Source organism: Rhinolophus sinicus, chromosome 14 (assembly GCF_057876585.1).
Source record: "Rhinolophus sinicus isolate RSI-liver-muscle chromosome 14, RSI-T2T, whole genome shotgun sequence".
NCBI classification, from domain to species: Eukaryota; Metazoa; Chordata; class Mammalia; order Chiroptera; family Rhinolophidae; genus Rhinolophus; species Rhinolophus sinicus.
Window position 1 is genome coordinate 24,283,865 of NC_142514.1, and position 24,644 is coordinate 24,308,508.

The 24,644-nt window shown below is 39.2% G+C and overlaps 1 protein-coding gene across 4 annotated transcripts in view; it reads right to left on the reverse strand.

Moving 5' to 3' along the window:
* Positions 1–22,207, reverse strand: part of SFPQ (splicing factor proline and glutamine rich) — a 44,138-nt gene extending 21,931 nt beyond the window's left edge. For 2 of the 4 annotated variants that reach the window (XM_074334373.2, XM_074334374.2), the window contains exons 1-11: positions 21,284–22,207; positions 20,347–20,535; positions 19,720–20,021; positions 19,528–19,623; positions 18,802–18,998; positions 18,620–18,704; positions 18,170–18,287; positions 17,781–17,829; positions 17,579–17,700; positions 8,791–8,836; positions 7,830–7,918 (exon numbers count right to left, since the gene is read on the reverse strand). In XM_074334373.2, coding sequence (XP_074190474.1) covers positions 8,813–8,836; positions 17,579–17,700; positions 17,781–17,829; positions 18,170–18,287; positions 18,620–18,704; positions 18,802–18,998; positions 19,528–19,623; positions 19,720–20,021; positions 20,347–20,535; positions 21,284–22,099 — 1,998 coding nt within the window. In that variant the 5' untranslated portion in view covers positions 22,100–22,207 and the 3' untranslated portion in view covers positions 7,830–7,918; positions 8,791–8,812. Of the gene's footprint in view, positions 1–6,963; positions 7,053–7,829; positions 7,919–8,790; positions 15,146–17,578; positions 17,701–17,780; positions 17,830–18,169; positions 18,288–18,619; positions 18,705–18,801; positions 18,999–19,527; positions 19,624–19,719; positions 20,022–20,346; positions 20,536–21,283 lie in introns of those variants that run through there. The other 2 variants (XM_074334372.1, XM_088791021.1) reach the window with 2 other exon arrangements.
* Positions 22,208–24,644: the final 2,437 nt, after the last annotated feature.

Here is a 24,644-nt window from a genome sequence, read left to right on the forward strand (position 1 = left end):
CTTTTCATGTAAGTAGCTATTTGTACATTACACTAGGGTAAAAGATGAGGCTTTGAGAACTGTGGCCATTTAAGGCCCTATCCAACCACGGATCCCTGGCACACCAGTTGAAAAGGTCTGCTCTGGGGTGCTTGAGGGCCTTAGGAGTGGAGTTGATGGGGCAAGGCTACCGTGTTTCCCGGAAAATAAAACCTAGCTGGACCATCAAACTCTAATGTGTCTTTTAGAGCAAAAATTAATATAAGACCTGGTCTTGGGGCTGGCCCAGTGGCTCAGGTGGTTGGAGTGCTGTACTCCTAATGCCAAGGTTGCCTGTGCAATTCCCACATGGGTCAATGAGCTGCGCCCTCCACAACTAGATTGAAAATGATGACGCTGATGAGTCCTGGAAAAACTGTTCCCCAATACTCCCCAACTAAAATACAAATTTAAAAATAAATTCAGATTTCTACTTTTATTTAAAAAAACAATATAGAAGGCAGTTATTATCTAGTACTGAATACTTATTGCATGTATTTTCCTTTTCTGTTTGGTAAAGTGTTTACCACTGAACTTTCCTCTTAAGTCATCTTTGTCTCCCATGTGTTTTTCTCATATTTTCTAGCTATTTGTACTTGTTTCTCTCTTGTCATGGAAGTAAGAGTTAGTTTCAAGAGGCTGGATTTTTATTTTTTATTTTCAATTTTTTTTTACTTAAAATAGTCCACTATAAAGCCAGTGATAGACCTAGACCTGAAAAAGGAAACCAAAAACAGCTATCTTTGTTGAATGCCCACTACATAACCTAGAACTTTTCTCCATGCTTTGTCTGTTATTTAGTTCTCAAAACAACCTATTGTTTTATAGAGGAAATTAAGACAGAGGTTATGGATCACACAATTAGTAAATGGTAAATCTAGAATTTGTGCCCAGGTAGTAGTGTGACTCAAAGCCCATGCTTTCAATCACTGCTCTATTACTTTCCCGCCCCCTTCTGCCCCCACCCCCACCCCCACCTCGGTTCAAGCCGTTGTTTCCCAGTCTAGTTGTGTTGTTTCCCAGTCTAGTTGTGTAGGACACAGCTCCCCGGCCGATGCTGGTATGAGCTTTGTGCTCTCCCTGTTGAGGCAGTGGGTCGCCGGTCAACTGCCGGCCACTGACGCTGTCCACCGGCCACTCATGGCAGCCCACTCCGACCTCCAGCTGCGCACGGCAGCCCAGCTCCAGGGAGAGCCATTGTTCACGATCTTAGCTGTAGAGGGCACAGATCACTGGCCCATGTGGGAATCTAACCGGCGACCTCTGTTAGAAGCATGGCGCTCCAACCACTTGAGCCACTGGACCAGCCCTCTATTACCTCTTATACAAACTTATCAAATATTCCTAAACGTAAGATTAACTACCAGGAAATGCATTAAAGAAGAGAAGATGGCAGAAATAACAGTGTAACTTTTAATCTCCCCAAATCCCTCCATAAAAGCAAAAACCCATGCACAGCATCTACAACAAAGCTTGGTGACAAAGTAATCCCCACAATCCCAAAATGAGATTAGGTAATAACAAACTGAAAAGCAGGTATAAGACCTGAATGTTATCAGCTGTCTGTATAGGTCATGGAGGAAAATCAGTGGCATGTCTGGTGGCCTCGAGAATAGGTCCCCCAAATCAACAGGCTTCCATCCATTGGAAATTATGCAGGCCAATTTGAAAACTGCCAAAACAGGGAAAATTCCTGAAGATGCCAATTTGCAGTTCAGTTTAAGAGGACTGCTAAATTCTGAAGATGTTAGAGTAGGCTAGGTCCTTATGAACTCGTGAAACTAACAAAACTAAGCATTCGAAAACAAGATCCATTTAAGGAGAAACTGCTAGAAAAGTTATTCTGTCCCTTTCCCTCCCTCCTAAAAGGAAAATGCGTGTCACATAAAAGTGAGCAACAAAAAATTGTGAAACACACAAGATTAAGAATATAGAACAGAGTAAACCCTTACAAAACAAAAATTAACTTGTTTCAAACCAAACTAAATGAAATTAAGAAAATGATAAAAGTTATAAAACAATGTAAATCAGAATTAGACTCAGATGAGTAAAAGATTTGAGGGTGACAAGAATTCAAGAAAGCATTAGAAATTAAAAATAAAAATCAGTTTAAAAACTAAAAGGAACTCAAGTGAATAAACACTGTTGATCCGTAACAGGATGGAAAGGTGGAAATGTTTTAAATCACGACACTTGAAAAGGATTCAAGAAAAAGCAACAAACGGAACACCAATACCCATATAAAGTGAATCCTCAAATCCAAAGCAATGGAAAACAATACTAAAAAATATGTAGCTGTCTTGTTGGTACAACTGCTTTGCTAAATTCACCATCCAAAGATTTTGTCTTAACATTTGATGAAAAGAAATCCCTGGCTCCAAGCCAATAGGTAAATAGAATGCCAGTCTCCCTAAGACACAAAGTAAAATACTGATAAATCCTCAAATACAAAAATCATTCCTCTTTAGGTCTATTACTGCCAAGGGCAGTGTTTCTCTACTGCTCAAAACCCTTTTCTTCGACACACTGGCTTTCCTTTTTTCTAGTATAGGGCTGCTTTCCAATCTGTTGGGATTGCTGTTATAGCCAACTGTCATTTAGGTGTCTTTTCCCTCTCCATACCACAGGCTCAGTCAGAGTGGACTGTTCTCCAAAGTCCCTCTTCCTCACTTGCCTCAAAAACAGTCACCAGTCTGTTTTCCTTTTAGGAATTTAGACATACCTATTTTGTGGAAACAATATAAATGTCCCAACCACCTCAGCTGAGGCATCAGATGAGTGAAATAGCCATGTTGGACAATAGCCATGCACCCCAAGAGTCTTCAGAAGACTCAGCTCCAGCCTCCACCTGCGTCACTGAGACCCATTGACCCCAACACCGTAATTTATTGTCCTAAGCCACTGAGTTTACTGCCGCTGTGCTGAAAATGGATCTCAGTGGGCAAGGAGTAAACAAGTTAGGAGGCCACTTTAATAATCTAGGTAATCTCAGTGCCTCTTGTTCAAGTGATTAGCTAGAACAAGGAAAAGCTTAAGATCAAAATCCTTAACAAAGCCTACAAGGCTTTCCATGATGTGATTTCTGCCTTACTGCTCTAGCCATATACTAACCACTCCCATGGTCTTTTTTTAAGAAACCCTTTTTTTGAAATGTAATTCGTATTATAATTCATCCAAAGTATGCAATTTAATGGTTTTTAGTATAGTCACAGACATATACGTCACAGTAATTTTAGAGCATTTTCACTACCTCAAAAACCCTGTATCCTTTAGTAGTCATCCCTCCTCGCCATTACACTCCCCTTCCTCAACTCTATCTCCCCCCGTCCTAAACCACCACTAACCTACTTTGTAGATTTCCTTGTTCTGACCATTTCATATAAATAGAATCATATGTGGTCTTTTGTGACTGGCTACACTTAGCATGGTTTCAAAGTTTATGTTGTAGCATGTATCACTACACTTCTTTTAATGGCTAATAGTCCATTGTTTGGATATACAATTTTTTAATCCATTTATTAGTTAATGGACATTTTGTTGAGTTTCCACTTTTTCACTATTATGAATGATGCTTTAAGCATTCACATATATATTTTTGTGTGAACATGTTTTCGTTTCAGGTATTAAAATTGCTGAGTCATAGGGTAACTGAGGAACTACTAGACTGCTTTTCAAGGTGGCAGCACCATTTTACATTCCCACCAGTAGCCTGTGAGGATTCTAATTTCTTCACATCCTTGCCAACACTTGACTGTTTGGTGATTCTTTTAAAAAAACTTATTTAAGTGTGTTTTTCAGGACCCATCAGCTCCAAGTCAAGTATAGTGGTACCTCAGTTTTTTAACATAATCCGTTCCAGAAGACAGAGTTCTAAAACAGAAAACCGAGGCACGGTTTCCCCATCCATAGAAAGTAATCCAAAATGGATTAATCCGTTCCAGATCTTAAAAATCAACCCCTAAAACTACAAATTTAGCATGAATTTTACTAATACCATAGATCCATAAAATTTACGGCGTTCATAAACCGAAATGTTCAACAGAGACGTTTGAAAACCGAGGTACCACTGTGGTGGTTTCAATCTAGTTGTGGAGGGCGCAGCTCACAGTGGCTCATGTGGGGATCGAACCAGCAACCTTGTTGCTTAAGAGCACTGTGTTCTAACCAACTGAGCTAACTGGCTGCCCCCTTATTTGACTTTTTGATTCTAGACAGTCTAGTGGGTGTGATTATCTTTTCTCCTCAGCTTTACTGAGGAATAATTGGCAAATAAAATTGTAAGACATTTAAAGTGTGTTGTGATTTGATAGTCATGTACTGCTTATCGGGATTCCTTCTGAGAAATGCATCGCTTTGCGAACATCAGTGTAATTACACAAACCTAGATGGTATAGCCTACCACACACCTCGGTTATAAGCCTGTACAGCATGTTATTGTACAAAATGAGATTAAGTCAAGCACAAGAGAAAATGATGCATTGAAGACACAGTAAACATGAGATGTGACTGCTGCTGGTGTAACTTGGCATACTGTTTAGCAGCAAACTATCAGAAAAGTGCACTGACAAAAAAATTAATAACAAATCATTTATTATCAAATATTATACAATGTACCGGCAGATTTACACAAGCACCACCACAAACACGACTGATGCGTTGCACTACATGATGGCTGTCACTACATAGTAATTTTTCAACTGCATTAATCTTATGAACTACAGTATATGCAGTGCATTGACTGAAACATTGTGGCAAATGACTATATATACATTTTTGAAAGCATTCACCACCTCACCTTTGAGAACATTTTCGTTCTACTCTTAGCAAGTTTCAATACAATTAACCAGTCAGCATGTTATAAATTAGACACTCAGAACTTACTCATCTTAGACAGCTGAGTTGGAAGTGGTATCTCATGGTTGATTCATAATTCTCTATTGACTGGCTTCACTTAGCATGGTTTCATGGTGCTTTAGCATGATGTTAAGCACCTTTTCATGTGCTTATTGGCCATTTATCTTCCTGGGAGAAATTTCCATTCAAACCTTTGGCCTATTTTAATTCATTTTTTTAAATTGTATCCTTTCTAGATAAAAGTCCCTAATCAGATACATGATCTGCAATGATTTTCTTCCCTTCTGTGGGTTCTTTTTACTTTCTTGATGGTGTCTTTTGAAGCAGTTTTTAATCTGGTAAGTCCAATTTACCTATTTTGTTGCATTTTTGGTGTCATAGCTAAGTCTCCTTTGCCAAACTCAACGTCATGAAGATTAACCCATTTTCTCCTAAATTTTTGTTGCTACATTTAAGTGTTTGGCCCACTTTTTGTTAACTTTGTATATGCTATAAGGGGCCATATGAATCTCAGTTGAATTTCAAGAAGTCAGTTGGGATCATGTTGAATCTGTAAATCAGTTTGGGGAATACTGACATGCTAACAATTTTAAGTCCTTCAATCCAGAACATGAAGATGTTTTCCCATTTGGTTCTTCACAATTTCTTCCAAGTCATTTTCACTTTCAATCCTTGAGATATTTGTAAGTACTATGCTCCCTCTTGCCTCAGGCATGTTTGGAACTCAACCCATTTTGGGTGCAAAACATATGCCCCATCTATGTGTTAAAATCTTGTGGGCTTTATCGTGTAATTCTGAGCTTCTTGGGCTTGCTTTCCCCCTACCTCGTCTCCACACACTTACTGATATCTATGTTGGGCATTGTGCCAAGTACTTAAAATACCAACTAATCAACATACAACTCTGCTAGGCAGGAATTCTTATTTAACCCATGTAATATTTGAGGTCAAATAACTTGTTAAAGCTAAATGGTCTCTTCCAGGGCTCCCAATCCCTTCACTACTAAGGATCTATTACCGTGTTTCCCGGAGAATAAGACCTACTAGCTGGTTGTCCGGCTAGGTCTTAGTTTCCGGGAAACACGGTACTAATTTTCCCTTAAGGACTACACAGTCTAAAAGCTTACCAAAATTAATACATTTCTCTATTCTTTGCTATCAAATATTAAACTATATATCAGATCTTCTAATTCCATGCTATATAACCAGGTAAAGAATTCTCAACTTGTTGGCTATAAACCCTATTTGAAAATACCACATACTTCTTTTCTTCCAGGAACTGTGCTAAATGCTTTATGTGTATCATCACCTTTGATCCAAATGACCCAATTAAAGTTATTTTCTTCATTCTACCAGTGAACAAACTGCAACTTGGGTAACCTGCAAGATAATGCAGCTGGGCAAATTGCTCAATACTTGAACTCTAGTATTTATGACCCCATGATACCCTTAACCACTGTCTTACACTGCAGGTTGTTTTTGCCTTGAGAGCCATAAACCTTCAGATCCTAAGTTTCTAAGCTCGCAATCAGAAAGAGAAAGTTGAACCAAGACACGAACTCATAAAAGATTTCTTGATTTGGGATAGCTGGCCTCCCTATTTGAAAAAATATAGCAACCACAGATAAGCAGAATGACCATAATCATGAGAAAAACAGGATCTTGGTCTCAACCCTAGTACTGACTATACAGCTCTTCAAAGCAAATTCCATGGCACCAGTGACTGCTATGGCTTTCAACTCTCTTCCTTTGTGGCTATTTTAACTATCTTGAACAAACTCCTGAATTCCGACTTTCTTCTCTTTAATCACAGCAAGCTAATAAATTAGCACTTTAGGTATAAAACCTATAAAGAGTAAAGACAATTTTAAAATACTGATGGCCAAATCAGGTTAGGCAGAAGAGCTATCTAACCGATTAGTAATTAGGTTTAAATAGCTCTGCCAAAAAGCCTCAAGAAACAGTTCTGAATTATATATAATCTGTTCTGTCTAGAATCAGAACATCTTAAGTCACCTAGAAACAAGCTGATGACAGGAAAATTCTAGAAAATGAGAGAGTCCTACTTAAAAACAAAACAAAAGGACAATCTGATTTTAAAATGTCTTTATTAACAATTAAGCTGTTCACTCCTCTTTGCCCTCTTCCTCACTGGTTTCCTGGACACAGTTCACCTGATCCTGCCAATTAAAGGAAACGATTACTCCCAAAAGACGTAAGAATAGTTATCAAGTTCTCAAACATTTATCAGCACCAAGTAAACTTCCTAACAACAAAGAAATATTAATCAAGGAATGTGGTATTAATAGTATTTAATAGTCCACATGCATGTAACTATGGCTTAAGATGCAGATTGTTTCCATTTCAAACTGATATGAGAGCCCTTTAAACCTGACTGATACCTTACCTATCTATACATGCAATTCATTAGATAAGGGGACAGGTAAGCTACTACCCACAGCCACCCTTTTGTAAAATAGTCTTATTGGACACAGCCATGTCCATTTGTTTATACACTGATTGCTTTATAGCTAGAATAGCAGAGTTATGTTTTAAATTGTCAATCATTCTAGTAGATCATTTTATATTTTGTTCTCATTTATTTTCAACTGTAAAAGATCCTACCATATTAACTATATAGATGAAAAACAAAACAGGAAACTTCAAATTTTCCGAACCCTCCTCTGCATGGTGCAATGCGCAGAAGTGAATATATATACCTATTTCTTATTGAAAACTGAAGTCCCCATTTTTCTGAGGCTGGAGCCAAATCAACAAAGCCTACAACCTCAAAAGGCTGTTAAAACAATTTTAGTACTGTAAAAATATTTCCCACAAGAAAGTTTTAATGTAGAAGAAATGAAAATGAGATGTTCACACACAAGTGATTATTTTTGTACTATCCAAGAGTTCTTTTTTCTAAAGGCAGTTTATAGAATAAGGATTGTGTAACTTACCTAGACACTTCCTCAGTCTAGCAAGTTCTGGCTTTCCTTCTTGGCTGGCTCATGCTGTGTGATGTCTTGAGAACAAATATCTTATCCACCTATCATTAAAAACGTGATTTTATTAAAATAACATTGCTCAGCATTACATTCTTATTAATAGTTAATGTGCATATTTTATGTTTGGATTCCAATCAGTGGTTTTTTGTTTTACTATGGCATTGCTTCAAAAAGATCCTGCCTACACCGGTAAATTCTAAAATTTTTCTACAAAAATTCTAAAATTTGTACTTTTGAATGTGTCCTAAGTTGAATTTAGAGTACTAAAAATACAGCATTTCTCCACTAATTCAAGCCCACTTTTCTGCTCTCCTGTGACTGTTTGCCCTACATAACCATGCACCTTTTCTCAATTCTTCTATTGTTTGACATTTTTATAATAAATATTCCCCATCTGTTCTCTTTCCAACTCACACAACACATAGGTACATGCACATACCTATTTTCAAAAACACAGAAATACAGGAATATCATCTTAGGAGCGACAAAACACCTTAAAAATCGAACGTTTCACCCCACATAGCTAAGTCACATTATTTAACCATTATGTAGCATACCCGATAGACACTTATTAGGGAGACAACTTCAGGTACGGTGTAGATGTCTGATCGCTCCGCTGTACACCTGACGCTGAATAATGTCAACTATAATTTAATATATGTATATATGTATATATTCACATAAAGTGGAGTACAACGTAAGGAATAGAGACAGTGGAAATATAATGGCTGTTTTCGATGTCACAGAGGTAGTAGATTGGGGGAGGGGGTTATCACTTTGTGAGGATATAAATGTCTATTACATTGTTTCGTACACCTGAAACTAATTTAAAAAAAATCATTTAACCATTAAATAGAAAAATCAAACCCCAAAGTCCTCTACTTCTAAGGTTAAGATTTCTAAGGCAACTTACTTCAAGTGAATAAGCACTCCAATCAGCCAACATCAATCATTGGTACCTAAAGAATAATTAGAAAAAGTTAGTATAAAAGACAAGGGTGTAAAGTTTGAAAATGCTATTAACTTCAAATTTTAAAGAATAAAATTCCAGAGACCAAGATTGGGGGCAAGTTACAGCATTTAAAAAAAAAAAAAAAAAAAAAAAAAAAAAAGGAAGAAACTTCATGGGGGGAAATCTAAAATTATTCTTACGTAAAGCAATAAAGCAGACACCTGAATTAGAATGAAAACTGTATCTTCTTAAAATACAAAAGCCTAACTGCTATTTTCACCAGTCTGAGCACAATATAAAGTTTGACTGCAACCCAAAATATACTATCCCTTATGTGAAGGTATGTGACAACGTTTACCTTACCAAATAAGTTTTAACATCGCCTTTTTTCATAAAAGCACATACCCTGCTCCTCATTCAAGTATGTCTTCCATTCTCGGGTGGACTGACCACCTTCAGCAGTCCTCCAAGAGTACCCTCCCCATTCCACAGTACACAACAATTCAGTTGTTATCCTGCAATCCTGTGTATTTGCCTCATTCTTTCCCTCTAAGTCCTCACTGAGTTTTAAGTTAGGGCAGGGAAACTATGCCTTGTCGGGACAGCAAGGAACCTGAGTTTTTTCTGAGGGAGAAGACATTCACCTTCACTATATATGCCTGCAGGGCCACAGTGCACAAAAACCAGAAAGATCAGCCTTAATTCTAGTTCCAGGTTTTTCTTTCTCCCTAATTATCAGTTACTGCCAAGAGTATATGAAATCGAGTTCCCTGTTGCACATGTACCATCCATAAGGGATACTATATCGTTTTGCATTCTTCCCCCATTCTCCAGATTACCCTATTCTGCATCCAGCCTCCCTTTTCACCCTCCGAATAAAATCTTTTCAGCACTGGTGTTCAAAAGCAACATTTTTATGGTTGATGGTTTACCAACAACTGTGAGGTTTCCACAGTTGAGTCTTAAAAATTGCCAATCATTATCTAGCAGCAATGACAGATGATTAGGAGCAGTCAAATCCTCCAAGTTCTTTCCCTAATAGGCAGCCATTTGAGAACTGCACTAGCTGACAAGAGCACTGAAACATATCAGCTAAAGCCAAAACCAAGTAAGGCCCAGAACAAACATCCTGGCTCTCTAAAACCTGTCCAGAATCATTAAGGGAAAGGCAGTAAATGCAGGACTGTGGATCGTGTCACTGCAGCTGACAATGATTAACAATAGGAGACATGCAACCCCCATTAAGGTTTAAAAGTCCAAAACTAGTCACACGCATCTCTTTATTTGGGAAAAGTGAGACTATTGTGCATTTTTTGTAGGTTTTGCAACCTTGTGTGAAGAGCACCCATTGCATTTCTTCCATCTTTCAGAAAGCACCTGTTAACTGTTCCAATGGCCTAACAGTACGAAAATGCATTCTGGCATCACACCTCTGAACATCAGACCATTCTCATTAAAAATAATAATTTTGGCTTGTAGCAAGAAAAGATTATGAAATACAATGCAAGCACCTCAGCAGTGTTATTACTGAAACCCATTTATTCCCAGCTTTTTGACTGAGTGATTTAAGACCCCCCCTGTACTAAGATTCACGAATTATAGCTACGTACAAATCAAAACTAGTTTAAGAATCAACTTCAGTCACAGGTTTCTCATTCGAAAGTGCAAAAGCCTCTTCACTTTGAAATAAGCAGAATAAAGCAAAATTAACCCCCCACCCCAATGATGCTCCTAAAGTCCGTATTATAACAAGTACATTCTCTTAAAATTGTTATGACTATTAAGAAACAGAACCTGAGCTTTTATTTCTAAACAATCTCTAAATCACGGTAGCAAGTGCTGGCCACCGATTTAATGGATTATGCCACAGGAAAACCCCATCAGGGTTGTATGCAAATTAAGTGACACTCTTGTCACTATTATCTAGCATTATGTTTGCTTTGCATTGTATTATTCACATAGAGAGCTAAACTAGTCACCATTTACTTTTATCTAGTAGCAGAGTCAAAAGTTATTTGCTTGAATGGACTACATATTAAAGTACAAATTTGTCCCCACCTTGTGAATTGCTTGCCAAAGAGCAAGCCATTTTTTCTTAATACAACGGAAGAAAATTCTCAGTCAAGAAGAGTTTTTACACATTTATACAAAGTAAACCAAACTTTCCAGTTACAGAGCAGAAAGCATTATACATGAAAGCTGTTTCTCATGCGTGCTAGCTAAAAACGAGTTCAGAGACCAAATATGAGTTGAGTTGAGGTCTGGAACAACAGTTGATGCAAAGCTTACGTCCTAAGCAACAAAAGAAGGTGTTTTAAAGTCTTTTATTTTTTTGGTAATAAATATTTTGGATTATATCATCACATCCCTAAAGCTAAGGGAACCAAATTCAAAAAGCTACTCTGAACATTTGCAGTTATTCTACAGAATACGACGAAGTCTTATGATTGGGAAATGATTCCCAAAGTGTGTTCAACTGTAGGCAAGTCAATGTGCCACACCAATTTCCCCCAGGTTTAGAGTATAGACATATTTAGACAAATCACGTAACTTGAACTATTCACATTAGCGTCCCATCTAAGCCCAAGTTAGTAACAAAGGTGTTTCCATGGAACCCATTAAAAAAAAAAAAAGCATTTTAAGTCACATTACAAAAAACTGTACTTTCAGTCTTAATTCACTCAACCTGCCGAATTACCAAGATTGCATTCTGAAATTACTGATATTGCTGACCTATGGGCAGGTCAGTTTGCTACAACAGAGACTAATTATCACATGCTATACAGTCCATGTCAAGATGTAAAAAGCACTCTAGCAGGAGAGTCAAGTATGGTTTGGTTCCCTTTCCCCCACACCACTGATGTGTTCCATGTTATCTTCCGTTACAATGCAACTAAAGAAAACCACACAACTGAATCAGATATACCAAAGAATCAAGTTTGCACTTTTTATCTGAGAACTGCAACAGCACTGAATTCTGCCTGACAAATTACAGCTCTAAGCCCAAACCCACGCAGTTTTGATAAGCTAGCTTTAGCATACAAGTGTTAGGTGCTGCACTGTTATTTCATTGTCAGAAGTGTGATGTCAGAATGCCCACGGATTAAAAGTACATAGCAAGTCACCAAGTTAGATTATATTGCTTGTTACCTACCTGTATGCAGTCGGCAATGAGAATCTTGGAGCAAGCAGGAATACTACATCCGGGTCCTAATGTCCATTGCCATTTGCGGTACTACGTTCCTCACAGTTACGCACTGCAGAAATGCTGGCTAAATGCAGTTATGTAGCAGGCCACTACTTTAATAGTGCATAATTGCAGTCCAAGAACACCAGAAAACATTCCGCCACACATAGTGGCTTGCCCAAGAAAAGCCAAGTATCTCAATTTTTACCTGCCATAATATGCCACTTATAAAAATTGCACAGGCGTAACATTACAATTTCCCAAATTATAAACTGTTTATATTAGTGGTATGATACATCTATAAAGAGTGGTGGGATTTATAGTTCTTAAGGAGCTTAATTAGTGTTCTAAGAAAAGAGGATTATGATTTCACTAAATAATGTGAGCCAATGGGTTAAGCTTATAAATAAGATACCTATTAAATACACTGGGGTCTCTTAGAGAATGCAGTTTTTAAAGATTAGGAGTACCAAGTTTCAAAAGGATGTGTTCCTCTTAAAACAATAATATGAGAGAAAAGTGGAGAAAAGGAAAATGGGGGCAGGTGATTTCTTTAAATGAGAAAAATGGCTAAATTCTTTGAAAGTACTACCCTTCCCTTTCCCACCCCAAGATTCACATCAGCTTTTAGGCAACTACTTTTTAAGATGACTTGAACCACATTAGGCTAAAAACTATCATATACATTGCAAGACTTATAGAAAGTCTATTTGAGTAGCTGACAACCCTTGGTACACTATTTCAGTGATAAAAATAAAAAACTTAGTTGAAACTAAGCAACATTATTTGCTAAACAACGTTTAGCAATTCTACAGCTCACAGTAAGGCTATCAAAAACCACAACTTTCAGCAGATTATCCATTAGCATCTTTCACCACTCTTCAAAGGTAAAGTACTACCAAAAGCTTATTTTAGGGGTCTGTGCCAGCATCCCTTATAAAGAAAGGCATGTAATCTGAAAAATAAACTGAAACATTAATTTTATAGGCAGATTTTCCCACTTCCCCACCAGCCCCCACCCACACACACACACAAGTTCACCCTCTATGGGTGTCCCATGAACACCCCTTATTTTATGATTAGTGGAGTCCCTACCATACAATTCAAATTGTAACGGACTCCTTTCGAATCAAGACCCTTGTTTTCCGCACAGAAAATCTCATACATTATCACCAATTCATAACTTGACTGGGGACAAAACTCCCTCATTGATAATTATGGTAGAGCTACCCATTTCCAGGTGTCATGTGAATAGAATGAACGTTATCTAATGAGATTCTCTCCCTTAATTAGCACACCATGTACCTGTCAGTCACACAACCAGAATTGGGTGACATGCCTTTATACTCAACTAGTATTTTGCTTTTAGTATTATCCAGTTTCCTATGCAGAAAGTGCTCATTGTTTCAACAATAGATTTCCCCCTTTATACTCAGGCACAATACTAAACTTCAGCATTTTAACAAAGAATTGATTTAGATTTTTTCTTTTGCCAATTAGCACCAAGAACAGAGGTGAAGAGGAAGACACATTCCATAGTAAGAGTTCTATAATGTACAAATTTGAATGGAACCATGAGTAAGAACAAAGCCAAACCATTCAATTACTTTACCTACTTTTAGGAAGCTGTTCCTCTGCTAACACATATACACTGGGAAAGCAAGTTCCCACTGTACTAACAGACAACAGTCATAATGTACTGTAAGTCAAAATATCTTATTCTAATGGAAGGAAGTTCGATGAAGTTGACAAAAAATTGACAACACCATCAAAACACTCCAAAGCTTTATGGAGGGAGGGATATTTATATTTGTACTGTGTAGCATGAGCAACTCTCTCCAGATTTAGTGCTACATCAAAAGGAAATGATGGAAAAACGGGTTAACAAATATTTTACAATTAAGAATGGTTATCTGCAACCCTATGTTAACAATCACCACTCTTAGAAAAGAACAAGATTTTTATAGTCCTACAGATTTTGCCCATCAGAAGTAGCACAAGGAGATATAAAACTTAGAGTACAAATGTATATGTACCTAAACCTACTTTATGATCACTATACTTCTTCCTTTCCCAGTTGAATTTTTCAGACTAAACCCCATCTTTATAAATCGCTTGAAGTAATACATGAAAAGACTTCATGTTTAACAATCTTTAATTCAAATGTGAAAGTTTAGTACAAGCCATTTGTAGGGCTTGGGACTTAACTCTTTTAAAAACAAGAATGGAGGAATGCAACAAAATGATCTTTCCACTTTTTCTTCAGAAACTTTCAAGGAAAGGATAGATCACAGGGCCATAAAAGATCCATTTAGTCATAACCACTTTCTCCCCCTATCAATAGTCTTACACCCATTCCATAATCTTAAAACACATTCCTGAAGATTTACAGTTCAGCTTTGCTTACATAACCATTTAAAAGTACTTAGCACCACTTGCTTCCTATAAATGCCAAACAAATCAAATCATGAAACTACTTCAGTATGCATTTCTTCTTTTTAAAACAAGGGAGTACTTATTTGTAGAAAGCAATACTTAGCCTACAAATACATTTCCCAGAAATGGCATGTGCCATTTGAAGGTCTAGACACTCTCATGCTTTCAAAATGGAATACCTAGCCTAATGTGCATAGAAGCATGAATGGCAAAGTTGAAAATCAATATTATAACTATTTTATCTATTTATTTGAAGCACAGTAAAAAAAAAAATGGTACACTTTGGAAATTCAGTGGCACAAGGTACACTGCCATAACTTGAGGGGACATTATACAGTTTAAAAAAAAAAAGAAAAGGAAAAAAATTCCCCTGTTTCAAACACTGCATTACATAATTTTACCTGCCCAAACAGACCATTTACAAATATTAGGTCAATAAACTGCTAACATCCATAAAAAGTAGCTTTCTTACTAAAATGCAAGAATTTAAAAGATTGGTATCTAAACAAGAAAAGACAAAAACAAACTGGAATGAAAGCCTTGATATCATCACATCTAAAATCGGGGTTTTTTGTTTGGGCCTTCATACTCTTCTCTCCCTCTACCATATCCTGCTGGAGTTCCAGGCCCCATTCCTCTAGGACCCTGTCCACCCACAGGTCCCGCACCTCCCTGCCCAAAGCGCTCAGTACGCTATTGGAACAGTAATTAACAGTTCATTATATGTAGTTGATGTCCATGTGTGTTAAGTAAATATTTTAGAAGGTTCCGTAGTCAACGTTCGTCGATACAATCACCAATGAGTCGATCCACAGGTACCGGGAACATAGAAAGGAAAAAAGGGTAATTTGAAAATTAGTTTACGATAATACATGCCTTGTGGTATGTTCCCACTTGAGCCATTCTCATACACCTGTTTCAAAGAACAGATCTTCCCTGTAGTGCTAAAAAATTTAAGAATTAGTGTAGATGTGAAAACCCATTCCAAAATGAGTTTAAGAAATTTCACATCAGATTAACCCACTGAAAAGCTTGCAAACTTCTCACTTTCAAGGTCTGAACAGGATATTTAATTTCCAAGTAAGCCTAACAAGCCCAACCAGACAGATTCAATTCACTCAATGAAGTGACAAAGACCTACTCACCAGTTAGTGGCATGTGCTGCATAAGAAACCTTGTGCTTTTCAAGATCTTAAGACACATCTGCTAAGTTGCAGAACTCTTAAAAGGTTCAAAGTTTAATAAAATGCTACCAGACTACAAAAAGAAAAAACATAAAAGACTAATAGATTTAGTCACTTAACCGGCACAGTAACTTGATTAAAAAAACATGTTGCCATATTCTCACAGGTATACCACCTTCAGAGCCATCACTATATAACCAGAGACAATTATGTTCACAGTACTGTTCTGTATTATTGCAAATTGACTGAATATACAGCCCACCCCCGTAACAGCCCAACTTTTCCCTTTAGGTCTTTGAAAAGTCCACTGGCACTGAGCTATGATTTTATGTTTTGGGTATCTCCCGAACAGCCTAACACCAAGCTTAAATGACTGCAATAAAGCAGGAGTTCATTATTCCATCTAGTTTTAGGTACTTCTAGTCTTAGAAAGCTACGTACCCAAACAAAAAAACCCTATAGATATGCAAGCACCACAGCCTGAATTATCTTTCAAACTCCGTTTAGAATAGATCCGTTACTGAGTATTACTCCAATAAACATAAAACAAAACCAAAAATGGCATCAGGATGTAACTATTCCTATACATCATAATTTCAACATGTTCCTTACAAAATACTATAGGACTGCTTGAAAAGACTAAATCCCAATCCTTTACATTATTTTCCAAAATCCTAAGTTTTAGGGTTTTAGCACACTGTACTGTATATTTCAAAGCACTAAAAAGGAAAATTTGGAAGTTTCACGATTATGTTATTACAACATCTTAGAACCCAGAGGTTCTAAGAACCTGTTACATGGAATACAGAAACTTAACTGTGGGAGCATCATGTCAAATTAGATTTTTACAAATTTGTTTACATACCTACAGTTTGCCTTTTAGGAAGCACATAAGCCAAATTTTACCCACATTATTTTTAAATTCAATTTGAAGAAGCTAATAGCACTACGTTTAACCCAACCAGGTATTTACGGTTCTAATTCCCAAAAAGCCGTAAGTGGATTTTAAACAGGTGAGGCCCCATACTAAATCTTATGTTCCTATTTGTAAAATGAATCTAGTGAATTACACGCTGCAGCTTCCTTCCTTTGCCAAAAGACTGTGGGTGAACTAATCAGATTCAAGTCAGTTGTGAAAATGAACGCTTCTCTAAACCCACTTCTAAAGCCAATATTCAGTTCTTTTAAGGATTTGTAAAGCCCTATATTCAGCCACTCAGACCAATTCACTTGGTTGTTCGTTCTAAACCATCTGACAGGCTATCTGTACAGCTAAAATATGGTTGTATCAAGAAGGTTCAGATCAAATGCACACAACTAGTATGCTTAAAATTATCACTGATTTTTGGCACCCTGTAGCAAAATAGAGATGTCAGTTTATTTTAGAAGTTATACCTATAGACAAGCCCAACGGGTGGGAAACGACGAGTCAAAACATTAAACAATTCCCTTTTCATGGGTAGAAGCCACACCAAGTATAGGTCAAAGTCCTACACGTCACTAAAACATGCCTAGAAGCTGCAAACTGCAAGTCTAAATCATACATATGGCAAATACCAGCTTAATGAACAACAGTTTGCCATTTGATTACTCTCACTTGGATGTAGAATAATCAGGTACATTACACCTAACATGTAGAATTTGGATTTGCCATGCGCTGGAGTGCAAAAGTACACAAGCAATGTAATGGAAAGCACCTAAGTCTATTTATTGCCAAGATAACTCCAACATACTACTAAGAGCATTGACTTCCCGCTGGCAACCATATCTGTTTAGGTTACCACACAGAGTTCTTCTATGTTGCCAAAGTATTCCTCAATATTATGATTTACGTGATAGGGAAACTAAAAGAGGTCCAGTCACCTACTTTAAAAAACAACACACACACATAAGTTGTGAAAATGAGAATTTCCTGTGTACTACGTCCCACAGGATACATTACCATGTCACTTCCCATCATGGAACCACTCATGGTTGCTGGTGGAACTCCAGGATTAGCTTCATAACCTATGCCACCACCACCACCTAAAGGTGGAAATTTCTGGCCTCCTGAACCATAGGGATCTAGGAAACAAAAATGCTGGTTACAACGCAACCAGAATATTGCTCTCTAATGGTTTTGTTAATTTAATTTTCATGCTTACCTCCCATGTTCATTGCTCCTCCGCCACCCATTCTCATGTCTCTTTCTCTCTGAAAAAAGAAATCTCTTTCACACACTTGTACTATACACATGTCCTTCTTGAGAGTACAAAAAACCCCCACAAACTTGTTTTTATCTTTTAAAATAAAGTTCATTAAGGCAATTTGAAAGTCAATATTCTGAAACCAGTTACTGAGATTCAATTATCAAAAGACCTAAAAGCTTCTTCCCAACCAATGAAAACTGTAAGGCAAAATAATCATAACATACTTGTTTTAAAAAAAGGGCTGTAACGTGAAATGTTGTGTATTTAACTGAGTAAAATTTCATTCTACGTGTCTATAAGCTTTGTAGACAACTCCAATTAGATTGCAACAGAAGTTTACTTACTGGATCCATGTAGCCCATTCGGCTGTAACTTTCTTCTCTTTGGCGTCTCATTTGTTCTTCCATTTCACGTTGACGAATCATCATCTCTTCTTCCCTTCTACGTCGTTCCTCCTCTTGCCTGGAAATGTTCATCAAGCATATAAACCAAAGTGTTATCCACATCTTTTAAAATTCAGTCTGAAGAAAACTAGTAGTTTGCCTAACAACTTTACAAAGTCTAGATTAGAGCAAACATACGTAAAGGCCTGGAGAGTCTAGAATAGCCCTAAAGACATTCTGGCAAAGAAAATAAGCAGTCTTTATAAAAATCTTACACACAATTCCAATTTAGGTGTTATACCAACACTGACAAACCTCTCTGTACTTCACTGGAGTCACCTGTAAAATCTAGGTACACCTTTCCTCTAAATGTGAATGCAGAAGCAAAGGCATAGTTTAACAAAATTTTACCTCAATTGCATTTCTTTACGTTTCTGCATTTCTTGATTGTGAAGTTCTTCCATGCGTCTTAATTCTTCCTGGCGTCGCATCAGATCTGAACATTGGAAAATTTTGTTTTAGATTCACATTAAGGGTTCTAATAAGTTCAAAAAGCAATTGACCCTATCGGCAAAATTCAGAGGATCTTTTACCTTGACGCAAAAGATTTGCCTGATGCTCATGATAGGCATCTTCCATTTCACTTTCCAATTTGTCTTTTGCATCTTTCATGTTTTTTTCAACTTGTTCCCTTTGCTGTTTCTCCATTTCATCTAGGGACTTCCATCGCTGAGAATATTCATACTCAAATGTGCCATGCTGGGCAAAACGAGGAGGGGTTTCTCTCTCCCTGTCAATATTTAAACATGAATCAATTTGGGAATGCACTCGAGAAATACTATCTGATTTCCCTAAAAACACTGGTCTTTCCCCCTGGCCTATCACTTGTAAGGAATACCAAGAGGCAAAGACCACCTTGGTTCATATAAAATATCTTCACAGTATAAACACATAGCCCAAAATGATACAGTAACAGAGAACGTGGGCACTAAAAGATAAATCCTATCTTCCTCATTTCCTAATTGTTTCCTCTAGCAAAATTCCCATTCAAGGAAAATTTTCCCATCCTTAACAATAAGGATACCTCATGCCTCATAGAATTGTTGGTTGTAAGGACAAGATTGTCTGTGAAATATACCTACCTCAGAAACAAAAGCTAAGCATTTGAATAACTGCTTCAAAATCAAACTTTCTGAGCCTGAGGCTTTTATTAAGCATATCCATTTTGAAAAACTTTGTATTTTAAGCAAAACTGAAAAATTACTAGAGTAAGTTCTCACTTCAACTTGAAAACTGCTCCAAAATTTTATCAATCTTACTTTTGATACATTGGATTCTTCTGTGCAAGTTTTTCAGGAAGACCATCTTCATCATCTAATTGTTCAAGTGGCTCCACAATGACCGGACGAGGAGTTCTAATAACAAAAACAGTTCATCTTAACTTTTTTCCAGTCTTACTGCAACTTCCTCATACAAGTTTAACAGAAATTAAAATAAGCACAAGAACTTACGTTGTCAATAAGAAAACGCCTTCACTGCATCTTTCAAATGCTTTTCTTGCTGCTGGTTTAGAAGCAAATTCAACAATGCCTTTCCCTGTCGATCTTCCACGATCATCCACAATTACAACAGCCCTTTCAATAGGACCAAACTGGCTAAAGGCTTCTTCCAACAGTTCATTGGAAACATAAGGTGAAAGATTTCGAACAGAAAGGGCAGCAGCATGTGTGGCAAAGCGAACCCGAAGCTGTCTACCTCTCATGGGTGTATCATCAAGTTCAGCTTTAGCAATTTCAGCCAGTGCTCTGGATTCCTGAAAGTTATCAGACACACTCATGTTAACGACCTCAAAAATTGGCTAATGCCCACTCTGAAATTGTCATAAGCCTAATTCTCATTGCTAGTCTTCCTCCAGCTTAGTTCAAAGTTTCTTCAGGTAGCCCTCCTCCACACCATTCACTGTAGGTAAATGTCTTACCCACCCATTCCCTTTGTTTCTTAGATACTAATTATGCACTGTACAGCAGTTGCACCTTTTCTGTAATGAAAAACTTAAAGACTTACTCCTTTTGGTTAAAAAACCATACATATGTGGTAGTAAACAATGGACTCTTAATTATACATAGAATCAAACTCACAAGCTTAATAAATCCGAATCCTTTGCCTTTGTTGATAAAAACTTCTCCTGGTTCTCCATATTTAGCAAATAGTCTTTTGAATTCATCCTCCGTAATATCAGCAGGTAGATTTCCAACAAACAACCGACAACGCTGAGTGTAAGTTTTCTCTCCAGGTCTCCTCAAGAGAGACAAGTTGGCTTTAAACCCCTAATGAAAAAAGAAGGGAATTTTCAGACACCAGTGACCCATGCGAGCAGGGAAACCCAGTAGTTTTTGCTTTTCCCAAATTGGATGTTACCAACCGCGTTACTCTTCTGTTCCGTTTAAAGTCAAACCAAGGTTCTACTACATATGTGGGATTTCCAACGTAATCACTATCCTAACTTCAAACAGCCCAAATCATTCAAAATACTCTTGAAAACTGACACTTAAACCTGTCTACAGAGTAGAGTCTGTATCTGCTATCTCGTCAGCCCTATATGCTGAACGTCCTAAAGAATTTAAGTCGTAGCAGACAAAAGTTAAAATGGTGGTCAAGTATTAAATGAGCAAAGAAAATGACCAAAATCCGGTTGTCACCGACAAGAATTGCACCTGCGATTTTCACACTGTAAATCCCCCCATCTCTCCAACTCCACATTTCACGCTGTACTCTGCTGATTCCCACAATCCGCTAGTTTTAACAGGGGCCATCATAGCTTCTCATGTCCTCCTTCCTTAGGCAACCCTCCCTCGGTCCTCTGCCAGCGGCGAGGCCAATCCCGGGGCCGGCTAGCGGACCCACGCGGTCCGCCCCTCGCTCCCGCAGCCCGCCCCGCCCTCCGCGCGCAGACGCCTTTCCGGTCTCCGACAAAATGGAAGCCGATGGGGGGGAGGGGAATGAAGAGTGGGTCGCCGCCATCTTAGGGAAACCGACTCGTAGGGAAACCGACTCGTAGCTCCGGGAGACACTCACCTCCGAGTCGGAGATCTTCTCCTCGCTGCGGCCGCCCGGCCCGCCGGGCGGAGGCCCCTGGTGGTGCTGCTGGTGGTAGGGTGGGTGGTGCTGCCGGCCTCCGCGGGGCTCCCCGCCTCCTCGGTGCGGCGGCTTCGGATGACCGCCAGGAGTGCTTAGGCCCGGGCCACCGCCGGGCTTCGGCCCGCCTGGCATTTTGACGCCTTTGGGGCCGCCGGGTCCTGGACCCTGCTTAGGCCCTGGCCCCGGGCCTTGGCCCCCCGCGGGTGGAGGCGGCGGACCCCCGGTCTGAGGGGGGGTGGTAGGGACCCCACTGCTCGGCGGCGCTGGCGGGGGCGCCCCTGGGGGCGCCGAAGTGACAGCCGGCGGCGGGGTCGGAGTGGGGCCTGGCCCCGTGGTAGCCCCAGAGGTTGGGGGAGTAGCGGGAGGAGCCGATCCGGAGGCTGGGGGAGCGCTACCTACTCCCGGAGCCGGGCCGGGTCCCTGAGGAACGACGGGCTTAGATGAGTCCTGTGGCGGTGGTGGCTGCTGATGCGGTGGCGGCTGCTGATGCGGCGGCTGAAGCGGCGGTGGCTGCTGTGGTGGCGGCTGCTGAGGCGGTGGCTGCTGCTGCTGTTGATGCGGAGGCGGTGGCGGGATCGGGGGCTTGGGGCCACCCGGGACTGGGCCGGGACCCAAGGGTCCGCGGTTCTGATTAAGGCCCATGCCGGGCGGCGGGGAGCGAAAGTCGTGGAGGCCGCCGCGGCCGCCGCCTCCTCCGCGCCGGTGGAAGCCGCCACCGCCACCGCCGCGGCTCCGGAACCGATCTCTAGACATGTCTGTGATCAAGGGGCGGTCGAGACAGAAGCGGAGAAGACGCTCAGGGAACGTGGAGGCCACCTTGCTTCGCACAAGATGGCGGATGACACAGGCTGCGCGCCGCCTTTGTCCTCTTCTTATATAGGCCAGCTGGCGCGGCCCCGCCTATTTCTTGATCGGTAGCTCCAATAGCCAATTGCAAGTGCCGTACTTTATGACATAAAGTTACGAAGCGCTAATATTTTCTATTGGCTCCTGGATGAGAGGCGGGAGGAATGGGTAGCTTAAGTTTCCAGTTGGCCAATGAGCAGAAAAGGAGTTGACTGATTCGCTGGGAGAAATTTGAATGAGTTCGCCAGACCAATTTTCCCATGAAAGCAAATAGCAAAAGCTCTATCAGCTCCGAGGGAGATGTTAAAAGACCCTTTTCTTTCTTGATTGCACTGGGAGCAGTCGGCTGGTATCCTCGCCTGGAAACAACAGACGTTCTCTGGTTCAAAAGCATAAATTAAGTGCCTGCTATCTACTCTGTCTTGTCCTGGGCCAGTGAAATTTGCGAAATAAAATCTTACCGATTTCACATACACAAGCTCACTGATTTCATTTTGGAATCTAACTGCAGTATAGGTTTGTTTAGCAGTATAAACGTCGCAATAGGCTTAATTGACTGCACTCTGTTTAAAAACAAGTCCTTGATTTTGTGTGTTTGTATGGACTAATAATTTGCAAACAAATAATGGGGAATATAACATTTTTCTTATCACAACACTTTATGCACAAATTAAGATACTTTAAAAATTACAATATTAAAATATCTATATGGAATCATCCAATGGGCAGTGTCTTACTTCCAAATTTCCAACCTCTGAACTGCCCTCGCCATATTCCTTAATATCTCTCCTAGTTACTGTTATCTATGAACGTTTTAGTGGATCATTCCTCAATATTAGCTCATGACTTACTGTCTTCCTTTCTACCTCGATTTCTGTTCATCATTCAACATCTATGGGGATGATCACCTAATACTCTGTCAATTTTTTACCTCCTCACCTCCAACGATCTTTTCTTCCATCCAATATCAGCTGCTCCACCCCCCACGACTGCCCACAGGTCATCCCTGTGTTTGTTATTGCTAGTAAGTATTTCATCTCTAAAATCTCTGTTTCAAGAATCCTAACTGTCTGATCATAGTCACTCTGATTCTTTGACTTCATCAAAACCTCCAAGCCATTAAACGTATTACTTTTTCACTATCTCTCACATTCTTATATTCATGATTTGTGTAACACAGTTTAGACATTACTATTGCCTATAAACACATACAACTGTTCCTCTTTCTCCATTATGCACACCAGTAAAACCCCAATTCTAGTTGGACCCAATAAATGACCTTCTTTAACAAGGGTTTTACTTTAAATTCTTGATCACAAGCCTCATAAAGGCATTAGACTTTTCCTGGTACTCGTACTGCATTTCCCTAGTAAGTTCACTTTCCCTCTTCCAGAAATAGTGTATCTCACACCTTCTCTGTTCAAACGCCTACACATTCTTCTCTCACTCCACTAAAACTAATGACTTCACGTCGTATTTGAGAAAACAAAAATCAGACAGGAACGTTCTCGTCCAACTGGAAAGCCACAAGCCAATTTGATTTATACTGTGGGGGCACAAAAAATAACTTTCCTCCCACCTAAGTTCTTCTAATTGAGCAAATAATCAGATTAACTTGAGACAGATTAATAGGAGAAAATGTCCATAATTCATTATGGATGTACATTTGAGGGTGCCATAAGATATGAGACCGGAAGACTCACTGGGCAGTTGAGATTTATATGCCATTTTGAACAAAGGAGAAGGGGGGCAGGGGTCTGGGATTTATAAGGAAAAGTAGGCAATTCACAAGTAGATGAGAAAGAGTAAATGGTAAAAAAAAAAAAATGTTATTGCTGGGCCACCCAAAAACAGTGGGACACAGAAGGCCAACAAACAGGCTTTGCTAGATTTTTTTCCCTGTCTGCCACATTTAGTTTATATTATGATGCTAAGATGATGCTTCATTCCTTTAAGCAGGGCTTCTTTCTGAATTCCTTTAGACAGGAAGGGGGAGGATCAAAGTTTCTTTCTGAGTCTTTTGTTTCTTAATAACCAGCTTAAAAATCAATATTCCAAAAGGGACATTTTGTGATGGCAAACTTTGGCCCCCTCAGTACCCATCTTCCTGATACGATGAAAGATGTGTCTTTGCCCCTATCAAAGGGCAACCCTCATATAGTACTATGGATCCCACCTGCTCTTGCCTTTTCTAGGACTTTTCCTTGCTGTATCATCAATTACTTCTACTGGATCATTACCATCTTAAAAGTAAACAAAACCCTCCCTTTATCCTTCACTCTTTGTAACAAAACAAAAACAAATTGTCTACACTAGAGGTCTCCATTTCCTCACCTCTATTTCCTCTTCAATCCACCCAATCTGTTCACCCTTCTCCTCTTAAACTTGCCAAGGATACCAATGATCTCATGTTGCCAAATCCAATAAACACTTCTCTATACTCATCCGTTAT